General features: G+C 43.4%; 1 protein-coding gene across 3 annotated transcripts in view; it reads right to left on the reverse strand.

Annotated features, from left to right (window-relative positions):
• Positions 1 to 1,937: 1,937 nt before the first annotated feature.
• HDHD2 (haloacid dehalogenase like hydrolase domain containing 2) overlaps positions 1,938 to 12,473 on the reverse strand; it is a 39,599-nt gene continuing 29,063 nt past the window's right edge. For all 3 annotated transcript variants that reach the window (XM_036874658.1, XM_036874659.1, XM_036874660.1), the window contains exons 5-7: positions 9,369 to 9,585; positions 7,248 to 7,311; positions 1,938 to 3,084 (exon numbers count right to left, since the gene is read on the reverse strand). In XM_036874658.1, coding sequence (XP_036730553.1) covers positions 2,981 to 3,084; positions 7,248 to 7,311; positions 9,369 to 9,585 — 385 coding nt within the window. In that variant the 3' untranslated portion in view covers positions 1,938 to 2,980. The remainder of the gene's footprint in view (positions 3,085 to 7,247; positions 7,312 to 9,368; positions 9,586 to 12,473) is intronic.

The following is a 12,473-nucleotide window of genomic DNA, read 5'->3' on the forward strand; positions in this document are numbered from 1 at the left end:
AGACAGCCCCTGAAATGTAATGGCTGGAAAATAAAGTCCTTTACGTACTTCGGTTATTAAATCTCCTCCATGAAGCCCGAGGCAAACCAACCAGCTGAGCTGGGAATGTTTACAGTAACCTCGACCTAAACCAAGATTTCTATTTATCCTCACGAACTTCACACCGTGGACAGGTCAGTTAGAAAGTCCTATATAATGTTTATTAAGTAAATAAAATAGCCAACTAAGATTTTAATGGCCTCGAGGGCCAAGTGAGAATGGAGTAAAGTAGAGCAGCCGTTTCTCTTGGCTGGCTCGTTACACGCAGCTGGGTTACCCCCTCCTGCCACTCACCCATCAGTGATGTCTACTGCTTGGCTTTAGCTCTAACCTGTCTCCAGAGCATCAGAGCCATTATTTAAGTGCTTAACGGGCCTCGCCTATGGGCAGCAAGTCTAAAATGAAACATTTTCTCCTCCCTACCCACAGCTATACCCTTTAGCATTCAACTCCTGTAATATTTACAGCTAATTTTGAGTTGTCTGGTGACGGCCTGAGTGCCCATCTGTGTTGTAGCACAGACAGAGTCCTGTCTGGTGGGGAGAAGAGACGTTCGAAGACCTAAGTATAATCTAACAACTGCTCCATGGCACGAAGGAGGGAACACTTCATCCATCCTGCAGTCAGGACCACGTCACAGAGGAGGGAGACACGGAGTCTACACACTGCCTTGGGTATTCTCCTTAGCTCCTCACCTAGTAAGGGCCCTCCAGGCAAAATCCTTCCCTTAAATGTTTATTTCCTAGCAGGTACTTCGCACACAGCAGCTAGCAAACCCTTGATGACGCTTGGGCCAAGGAATCACTGACCCAGGTGCCGGGGAACAGGCCACTGGTGAACACGCCCAGCAGCCCCTCTTGCCTGCACGCTGGGCTTTTCTGTGTGGCTCCGGCCTGAAGGAATTTAAATGTAGTAGAATGTCTTTTTTAAATTCTCAGGAAGACTTTCCCCACTGAACTGACTGTAGAGATGAATTCTACCAACCTTTTCCAGATCGTTAAATGCAGATACTCCTGCTACATCTGTGTCATCATCGCAAACAGGCAACACTTAACATTCATCCGACTCTATTTAAAGTCCTTGATATACGGGTTGTGCATTTAACCCTCACAACAAGCCTACGTGCTGGGCACTATGGGTATCTCCACTTTACAGAGAAGGGCAAGGAGGCAGGAGTGGCTAGGGGAGTTGCCCAAGGTCACCGAAGGGAAGTGCTGGCCAGGCTCCCTGCTCTGTGCCCCCAGTCACTGCACTCCTCCTTCTGATCTGGGGTGGTGCCCTAGCACGTCTGTCTTGTGCACTCTAGGATCGTTAAGGACTAAGTTGGGCATCTGCAAAAACAAGAAAAGTGTTCACCAAACTACCAGAAGGAGAGGGAGCGGCTATTTATTTAGCTTTGCTCCCTCCCACCCAAGACCAAGCTGACCTCTGAACAAGCACCAAAACCCGAAGCTCATTAACACTGCTGTGTGCTTCAGTAAGGTGGGCACCATGATAATGGACAATTACAGGCTAATAATCCAGTGCCCAACAGCCCAGTAAAACAACTGCAAAGGCCCAGGATCATCACAGTATGCAAATGCACTAGGGAAATCATTACCTATTTAGTCCCCTTCATTTTGGTGGGTTTAACATGAGAAGAAGAATCCATGCTGCAAGATGAGATTTCATTTTACAGCCGTAGTAACCAAGTACATAAAAGCTTGAATCTGTCCCAATAGCTTCTGAAAGATTTTTCCCATAGTGTCAGAGGCAAAAATAATGAAATCTTGCAAATGTACAGTTAACAGGACCCGGGTGGACACTAACCTCAAAAATGCACGGTCTGTAAGCATCAAAGGCTTGATGTTAGTCTCTGCACTGTTCCTGTTAATAACAATGTCTAATTAAAACATCTGTAAAATACTGATAGTTTTAATTTTACATAAAATTTCCAAAACAACTGTTACACAGTATAATAGGTATCTGCAATGAATAGTTATTAATGGAAATATTTTAAATTAAAATCAGGTTCTAAATTTAAATGACTCATCTCTGGCTAACGAAGAGAAAAAGAAGTCACCCGTGCTGGAAATAATACAGTAGCTAATCTAGTTTTCAACATCTGTTAAAGCAAATTCACTCCTTCACTTGGGCTGAAGGACACTTCATTTTGTTTCTTCTGTCCTGTACCCCACTTGGCACTTCTGATGGATTTCACAGTTGAACTCAGTATTAAAACTACAGCCTAATGCACTCTTCAGTGCAGTACTTTATAACTTAAAAAACACCATTCAACTTTATTCAGAGTCTGAACCCCTCCAATTTACCAGTGAGGAGACAGCAGAGAACAAGCTCCCTGCAACAGACTCTTCCCCAGCGCCGCTAACCTGTAAAAGGAATGGCACAAAATCTCAGCTTTCCCTTTCTTTGGATCTCATCTTCTTTTTTTTTTTTTTTTTTTTTTTTTTAATTTTTTGGCTGCGGTGGGTCTTCCTTGCTGCACGCAGGCTCTCTCTAGTTGCAGCGAGCGAAGGCTACTCTTAGATGCAGTGCACAGGCCTCTTATTGCAGTGGCCCCCCCTGTTGGGGAGCACAGGCTCTAGGCGTGTGGGCTTCAGTAGTTGTGGCGCACGGGCCTAGCCACTCCACAGCATGTGGGATCTTCCCAGACCAGGGATCGAACCTGTGTCCCCTGCATTGGCAGGCAGATTCCCAACCACTGCGCCACCAGGGAAGTCCCAGATCTCATCTTCTTTTACGAAATAAAAGGGATTAGCCAGGCTTGGTGTCTGGCTGCAATTCAATACCTTTCTTTCTAATTACTGCCCAATAAAAGAGGGTTAAATGGTGACCAAGGCTGAGTGGTCTCTGTCTGTCCATGCTGGCATTAAGCTGTTGAGGGATTCTTGCCAGACAATGAAAAGCTGCGTTTCAGGTTGCTTCTGATTCACATAATGGTTCACAGTAGATGCTGCAGAATGTGGTCCACGGCATGAGGGAAGCTGTCACAAGTTAAGTAAGGAGCTGGATTAATTTTTTCTTCGTCTGCTGCTCGGTATTTCCCTGAAATGAAAGTAAAGCCAGTGAACAAAGGCTACTGGTAGAACACCAGATTAATCACACCCCATGAGCACCTGGGACACCAGAGACCACCCTTACAATGATGAGAGAATCAAGGTCTCCACAGCTCCCAAGGCACCTTTTATCCAGGCTTCAGGAATGCCATGAGGCAATTCAAAGCAAGGTCATATTCAGCATTTCCCAGGCCCTCTGGTCTTTCATGATGGACAGTCACAGGGACTGGGTCACCTGAGGGCTAAGGGTGCCTTCGAATCTCCTCAGATGGTGAAATCATTTTCTTCCCCCAGCAGCCCTACAAATAGGGATGGTGATTAAATCAGTGCTTTTAAATGAAAGCCCAGACCCCACAGGGCAGAGGCCTTGTCAGCTCCAGAGGGTGACTGGAAACAGCATGAGCTGCTGCCAAACAGGAGCCCTGCGAGCGGGCAAATGAGGGCGCCCGGGGGTGGGAGGGAAGGAGAGATGGGTGCTCACGGTGCTCACAGGCGGGCCGGCAGCACAGGCTGCCCAGCAGGGCACCGATGGGTGGGCCTGCTGCCGAACTCTCCCTGGACTCTGCAGTTCAAGACCCACAGCTGAACAGCGCAGCACGGTCACAGACTCTTACACATGTACATCAGACCATGCATGGCCCCTGTTTAAACACCCTTAATGTGTTCCAATGTCCTTCAGAAAGAACCCCGTATCTCTGTTGTTGCCCACCAGGCCCCTCAGTCACCCGGCCCAGGACCCTTCACCTCAGCACGTGCCACTCTCACCAGCTGCAGTGCTGTGCTGGACACATCTGCCGCCCCCTCTGCCTGGGACATTCTTCTCAACTGACAACCTCCTTCAGGCTTCGGGTCAGTCCCACCTTCCCATCCAAATGAGATCCCCTCCCTGTTATTCTCTCTCTCTCTCTCGGTACCCTGTTCTTTGTCTCCACAATATTTATAACAATTTGTAATTATATATTTATTTGTTTAATGTGTGTCTCACATCTAAGACTATAAGTTCTCTAAGAGCAGGGACTATGTCTGTTTTGTTCCCCAAGGTATTCCCAGCACCTGACATAATGACTAGCACGTGGTGAGCATTCCACAGCATTTTAGGAAGGAAGAAAGGAAAGAAGGAAGCAAGGAAGGAAGGGAGGGAGGGAGGAACACTGTTTTAGACGAGGCCTTGGGGGAACGAGGCCGACTGCCCTGTAGTCTCAGCGCTGCCTCTGCACTTGCCCTTTCTCCTCACTCCCTCATCCCCTTTTCTGTGATCTCTGCTATTTATTCTTCTGCATTTTTCAGTATTCTCTGTCTAAATCTGGGTTCCCCAACAATAGACCCACCACTTTCTATAATCCCTTCTGTTTTCTATAACTACTCTTTAAGAGGCTTTGTTCAGCAAACACCAAGCCTGAAAACCCCCCTTCCCCAACTTGACAATGTGGTGGTGAAGATGCTTCCTGTCCTGTCTTGCTGACTGTGAATTCCTACAGGAAAGGAGCCAGCATCTAACGTACAAAGCTAACTTACCTTAGCGTCCTCAAGGCACCTGTCCACAGTATGGTCCACACAGCAAACTCTACTGCTAGTTTTTCCTCAAGCTTAAATCCCATTGAGTATAAACTCCTTTGCAAGGTTTCTGCTTGTTCTCACAGGTAAGTTAATGACTAACTTTTGCTATACCACCCACTTCTTGGAGCCAGTGGTCTAAAGGCAAATGTGTGAAAGTCAGGTTTCTTAGCCATAAGCTTCCAGAATGCTTTTGTTTAGTCTGGCTCTGCAAGTGGGGTTTCTACAAAGTACAAATTGACACAGTGGCTCATGAATGTGCGATAGTTCCAGCAACGTGCATTTTGTCTGGCATATGGCAGGTGCCCAATAACGTTGGCTGAGTGAATGAAGCAGGCCACCATCACTCAGGCCTGACTCAGTGTGGCAGTCTATACTTTCCTGGACGAATAAATGGTGAATGGAGGGAGAATGCAGGAAGCCATGTTGACAACAGTGGACAAAGGGTGATCCCAACTTTTCTAGGTGATTGTTTTACATGCTAAACAGAAGTAGATTCTAGTTATGGCTAATCAAAAGTCTTTACTAACAAATCGTGGAGCAAATGTATATTGAGCATCTATCATGTGTTACTGAGAAACAAAACTGCTCAAGACTATCACCGCATAATTTAAAATCTCTCTGGTAATTTTCAAACACTGGTAAACCCAGCAATTGTTCACTGCACTGAGTTCAAATTTATGAGTGGAGCCGGCTGCTCTGTACGCTTTCAGAACAGTGGGCTTACTTAGGACTTTTTTCTGACCAAAGATGAGCAGTACAAATGGGCCTGTTTTCATGAGCTGTACTTAGCTACGTTTCTAAGTTAGACATTTTAGATTTGATTGTGTGGAGCTGCTGGCTTCTCTAAGACTAACTGGATGCCTCTGTGACAGGCTGACCACAACCAACTGCCAGTCAGAAAAGAAGGCAGAGCCAATGGAGACCAGCTAGGGGAGGTGGGCCTACAAGACCCTGGCATAGGACCAGTTTTCATACTTGGTGTAAATCCTTAGTTATGTGACCTAAAGAAAGGAAATGTTCATGGGAACAATACCCGAGAGGAAAATAGTTATCTGAGGGTTTCCTCAATGACCAGATCATAAAATGATGAGGAATGACAAGAGTCTGAAAATTCAGATACAAGGGAGGATGAGGAGTGTGGCTGTTCTTCCTGACTCCCTGATATATCCTCTTTTTTGCTTCCATCAAAGGGCATGTTTCTGGGAAGACGGTGATCATTTTGAATTAGAAATGTGAAAAAACAATACTGTTAATTCTAGAGTGACTGGAGTCACTATCTGCAAGGCTCCAATGGTTCACTCCAGACGCCCAGCATGACAAGACTGTTCCCATTCTTTGTTCACACAGGGCCTGGAAAATACTTCTTATTCAATTGTAGCAACATCTATGTTTTCTTGTTCCTCTTTTTAAATTCAAAATAGCTTTTATGCAACCACATTTTCTTGAACATCACAGTCATGAGTAAATATACTCTTTCTAAAAAGTTTCCCAGTGGCAGCTCGTCGGTGACTTAGTGTTTAAATCTTCCCTTTTCTGAACAGCCTGTATGAAGCCAGGCATATGAACTCACAGAGCCATCTATGGAACCACTTAACTGCTATTTAACTGGTAAGAGCCCGATGACAATTCTCGGACCAGACTCCTGGCTGTCATCCTCAAACACGTGCTATTAGTTTTAAGCTCAGCAGGTGCCAGCTGGGGGCAGGTGCAGGGGAGACCTTTTCATTTTATCTGGAAAGGCTCATCAAGTTCCTAGTGCAACAGCACACAAGCCCACACACAGCTCCCGTGACTATTCTTTCCGTACCTTGAAAGGACTTTATTAATCACACTCCACAGTATAATACTCATATACAGTGAGTATATATAGTGAGAGCTAGAAGGGACCAGTCCAGCCCCATCATCCGTAAATGGCCCAAAGAGGTGAAGGGCCTTGCCCGGAGTCTCACAGTCAGTGTAGAGCTGAGACCAAGACCCAGGACACCAAACTGGTCCACTGTTGCCATGATACCGTATTAGCTGAGTCTCCCCTATTAGGTTCTTTCCCTTTCCTTAAATTTATTTGAGGGATCACACCCGGTTTACCTAATTTTGGTACAGGAAATTGTTACTAAAACAGTAAGTGAAAAGACAAAAGTTTTTTGTGTGTTTTTTAAAAAAATGTAAACATTAACACAAAGTATCACATCACTTAGCTAGCCAGTTGCTAAAAGATCAACTTCATCTTATAGCTGGTGCAAAAAGAAAACATATTTTTACAGAGCCCCACATCAATGGTCTTTTGGTCAACTTTGGTGATTTGTATATCCAGAAAATCATACAAATGCTAATGGTCAATTGTGTATGGTTATCTCTGTGTAACTGTTAAAATACCTCTGAACTCTGATCTGATCTTCCCAGCTTTGCACAGCATGGGCCCTTACACATTGTCTTTTTTCCCTGCAATCCTAAGCCCATTTTATTTTTGCTTTGTGGCAGAAAGAGAATTAAAGTGCCCAGTGGGCTTTGCCATTTCTTCAAAGACTGTTCTTTAAGCAGCTGTGTATTCTACCATTCTGTTTTAGAGAAACAGAATATTATACTGAAGATACATACCAGTTTTGACTAAGATGCCCAGCATGCCGACATTCTGAGCCCCACCAACATCATCCCTGCAATCCTAGAAAAGCATAACGAAGCATTTAGTCCAGGGTCATCAGTGAGCTTGCCAACAAAACTGACCAACTGATTTGATTTATTAGGCTAGGATGGCCAACTGTAATCCCATGTTTTTTTCCTTAAAATGAAAGAGAAGCAGGTGTAAAAAAGGATAAACCCACATCTGAGGGAGCATACCATTGGAAAAGGGAAGCGTAATAGAGGTAGAGGTAAAAAACAGAGTAGTAATCCTAGTAACCAAACATAAAAAGCACAGTTACAGTGCTTCATGTTTTGCCACATGTACATCTATTTCCTTTTAAAACAGATCATGGAAAAAAAGTATTCTATCATTTGGCAGCTTTTAAGGTAAATGATCCAACTGCAGGACAGTGAATGAACTAGGTTCAGAAGACAGCTCTTGTGCTGTCCATGTAACATATTATCCTTACTTTCCATCCAATCGTCCCTAACAGGGGGAATCAAATCAGATCAGTTTACTTAAACAGATTCTGAGACTGTCTGATATTCACTTCACACTTAGGAATAACAGATCAGTTTCAAAGGGAAGCTTTTGTTTTCCAATTCTTACTCAAGATTGGGGTGAATATACTTGGCTAATTGTGATGACAAATGCAAAGTAATAAAAATCCAAGAACTGGAAGAAACATCATCAATAAAATCAGTCCTACCATCTCATGTGTATAAGCAGGATTCATTCAGATCACACCCAAAGAAAAGTTTTTTCCTTAAAAATCATTCATATTATTCAACAACAGCCCTTGGAAATGAGTCTTAAAATGTCAAAATCTTCATTCGAGGTCTAACTTAAAACCTTTTTTGTGCATCTAAACTTGCCTTGTTGAAGCAGGGGAGATGGGGGAGAGGGACAGAAGGAAGGGAAGTGGGAAAAAGTGAACAAGGAAAGGGAGGGAAAAACTTCCACTCTCTTGAATAACAACCCTCCGTGCAGCTGAACACTGCTATTGCGTGCCCTTCCCACCTTCCATCCTGCCCCAATGCCAGCATCTCCAGGGACAAAGAATTCTGAAGTCTCCAGACTAAGATAACCACTTTCTCGAATACACATTTGCCTAGGAAAGTCAGCTAAAGGCCTTCCAAGAGGAAAAAGTGTTACTGAAAAGATGGTTTTTCAAAACAGTATTGAGTCCAGCGATGATCCTATGGGGTTTTAGGTGCAAGGATACAGGAGCGGAAGAGGGAATCGGAGGACCGTGATCCACGTGCACCAGCACAAGACAGCAAGGGGTCTACAGTTCGTTCTGGAGGGAGTCCAGGGCCTCGAGTTCCACTTCCAGCTGTGCCACTCATTAGCTACGGGAATTCCGGCATGGAGGTTTGCCTCTCTGGGCTTCAGTTTCTCAGTCTACAAAATGAGGAGGTTTGGACCAGACAATCTCAATGGTCCCTTCTGGCCTAATGCGTTATTATTTAAAATTGAAATATAATCCTTGCCACCTACTTCCACAAGGCAGTGTGCTTTCTAGCACTTTTCTCCTCATGGCACACATAGAAAATAATGTTTTCCCAGTACACTGGGGTAAACTGACAAGGTACTCACAGCCAGAGGTCACTGGGTAGAGCCCCCGATTGTCCAGGTTCAGCCCTGCCACTCCTAGGCCTGAGGCAATCGATATCTTTAGCTATTTGTGGCACACTGACTGGGAAGTTCTTCCATAAAGCATATACTAGCAAAAAAATCAATAATGGGAGAATTCTTTGCGTATAGGTGTTCTCTGCATTAAGGAATAGTCAAAAAAGTCTAAATCTATGTAGAAGTTTTCTTCAAAAAGACATATAAAGCATTTAATTGCCTTGTAGTTGATGGTCTTTTGAATTGTATATATCTCATCACACTATGAAGAATGTCAGAAATAATATTTCAGTTCTTTAGAATACCAGTAAACAACTACTGGAAAGCCTGTTTTATGGGTAGCCTCTTATTACCATCTGATATCATCAATAAGAGCCTGCTTGTGTTTCAAAGCAGTGCTTCGAAGTTGGTTCCTCCCAGCATGACAGGTAAGCCCAGGGCATTTCCTGGGCTCTTCTACTTACATCTCCAATCATGATGGCCTCCTCAGGTTCACAGCCAGTGCTCCGCAATGCCTCCAAAAAGAACGTTTTCTCTGGTTTCCCCACGACTGTGGCTTTGGTATCGGCGGCATGCTCTAAAGCAGTCACAAACGGTCCAGGCCCCAGGGCTAAGCCGTCCTGCCTCTTGTAATACCTGGCTTTGTGGACTGCTATCAGAGGCGCCCCATCCAGGAGCAACCTAGAGAGACAGAGAAAATGGAAATTGGCTAAAAGCAAGGTTTTTATGACTGGAAAAGCATGTCAGACTTACAAAGTGGTTTTATTCACACTCACAGAAACAAATAGTTTCTTATTAACTTTTAATGACTTGCTGTCTTCTAATGAATTCGCTAGGAACTGCTGAGAATTACACTCAGATACACTAAAGAAAGGTGATAGATTATTAAATTAGGGATTGCTTCAACCTTTTACCTTTAGTGGTTTCAGACATATTACCCAAATCACTGCTTCCTCTTTCCTCTGCTCCAAAATATGATTCCTTCCAATTCAGAAATTTCATAGAGCATTTTACAAATACTTTCTGCTTGTATCTTTCCCTCTTCATTTTACCTTTTGACTGCTTCGGACTTTACTTGGCAAATCAGGCTGTCTTCCCTGAAGGACACAGCAGTAAGGCTTAAGGGTGAGCCTATACTGTCAAGTCCCTTCCTGCTTCCTGATGTAGGACAAATACTCTCATACCAACCGAAAGGGCATAAAGAGTTTTCTCGTTAGAGAACTAAACTCTACATATAGTCAAGGATCCTCATTACTGACTCAGGCAAAACATAACAAATCTAAGAAACCCCACCAACCTCCATCCAAAAAAATCTGCCAACCATCCCAACAGTGCAGCCTATAAGTCACACAGCACAGAGAGTCACACACATATTATCATCTAACCGAATGCAGGACATGATATTCTTCTTAAACTGCTTTTAACCAATGTAATAAATGATCTCACTTAGCTTAATTTACTTTAAGTCATCTACTTAGTTAAATATTTAGTATGTCCATCGAGGAAGAATTCATCACATCTTACCCTTCACAATTATGAGTAATTAAGCGCTCAACTATGAAACTGCTAAATTATTCTTGTCAGTGGGTATGGAAATGCCTTCCTGTGGGAGATGCAGGATTCAGACATTTATGATTAAATATTTTATTAAGTAAAAACCAATACTGGACTATTACAGAGCCTTATTGTTAGTTACTACGAATTGCTCACAGCACAGGACGGATCCTTTAAATTTATTCACTAATAGTAATACAAATTTATTTCTTAAAGCAGATCTTAAAATCCAACTGTTAGGAAACCTGAATAAGGCCACTATGTTGGCCTTAAAGAACCACAGCTGATAGCAATGAGATAATAACGGGTGATTTATCTATCTCCCCTCTTGTCACCCTGCCCCCAATCCCATTTATTTGCTACTCTACCACGGAACTGGAATTCTTTATGCAACAGACCTCAAAATTGCTTTCCACTTACATAGCTAAACTAAAAACTCATTTGATTTAGCTTTGTTAATATTTTATTATATATTAACTGGGGATGAGACTTATCAGCTTGATTGATGTGTGTACTTAATTCCCGTGCCTTCTCTGGAAGGGCTGAAACTGTGGGTTCCTCTACATTTCTCTAAATGGGAACTGGTTCTTCAGGAGCTTGGAGAGGATGGGCATCTCTCAGGGAAGTGGTTCTTGCTTCTGTCATTCTTCTACGTACAGCATAAGCTTTACTGACTCTTTGAAGAGCCAAGGCATGTTCAGGATAGATTGAAAGGTAAATATTTTCAAGGACACAGATTAAAAGATTTTTGTATAGTTAAACATTTTCAAAATGTAAGAAAATAGACACTCCAATACTTGGGACTGTTTTCACACTTCCTAGACAGGGCAAAAAAAAGTTGGTTGTTTTGTTACCAGAAGTAATGTATCGGGAAGAAATCTGAGAATTTTCTGTCTCTATTTAACTATAAGCCCGTTGAGGTGCAAGAAACAAGAAAAAAAGGCATAAAGAAGGCCTGATGCAAAAATCCATGGCTATAAATTCCATGTAGGCAAAGGAAAAAAACTATAAAAAGTCCTAGCCGGGGAGCTGGACCACATTATAAAAATGTTAGGCAGAGCAGTGAGAGAAAAACTAAGGGGATGACTTAAATTCAGAGCCACAGTACGTTACTGAAAGGGACCATAAAGAACACCAAGTCCGACACGCCCCATTTTACAGATGAGAAGATGACCTTGCGATGCTGGCCAAGACCAAGGAGAGTCGGAACCCAGAACTCCAGAAAACCAATCCAGCACTCTCCCAAATAAACTCACTTTTTTAGAAAAAATGATCAACTTTTCACCATTTCTGCTGAAGATGGAGCATGTGGAAATGAAATTACACTGCAGCTTAAGAAACCTAATATGCCTGACATCGAACTATTGAGTCCTTTTCTTCCCACCCCCCAAAACGACCCTCCCCCAATCTTTCCCAACTCAGTAAATTGGCCCCATTGCTCAAGCCAGAAACTAGCAGTCATCCTTGATTTCTCACTTTCCCTCACCCTTCCACATCCCTATTATTAGCAAATCCAGTCACTTCCAAGTTCAAAACAAAAACAAAAATTTCTCAGAATGGTCTTACTCCCTCTGGAGAACCTCTGCAATAGTCTTAACTCATCTTTCTGCTTTCTACTCTTCCCCTGTTATTCCAACCCATCGTACATGCAATAGGGGGAGTTTTAAAAGTACAGATGGGATTGCGTCCCTCCCCTGATTAAAACCTTTCAATAACCTCTCATTGCAAAGAGTATAAAACCCAAAGTCCTTACCGAAGCTTGTAAGGCCTGGCCTTACCTGGCCACTGTCTGCATCTCCAATCTCAAGTCACCTTCCCCGTCACTGACTATGTACCAAAAACGTACAGTCTTTTCCTGCTTCAGCCCCCACACCTGGTGTTCCCTCCTCCTGAAACAGAGCCCCATACTTTGCACACAGCTATCTTCTGCTCACTTGTCAGGTCTCAGCTTGAATGTCAGCACATCAAAGAAGCCATTCCCAATCTCCCTGCAAAGTGGACTTCCTCCTCACATT

Source organism: Balaenoptera musculus, chromosome 14 (genome assembly GCF_009873245.2).
Source record: "Balaenoptera musculus isolate JJ_BM4_2016_0621 chromosome 14, mBalMus1.pri.v3, whole genome shotgun sequence".
NCBI classification, from domain to species: Eukaryota; Metazoa; Chordata; class Mammalia; order Artiodactyla; family Balaenopteridae; genus Balaenoptera; species Balaenoptera musculus.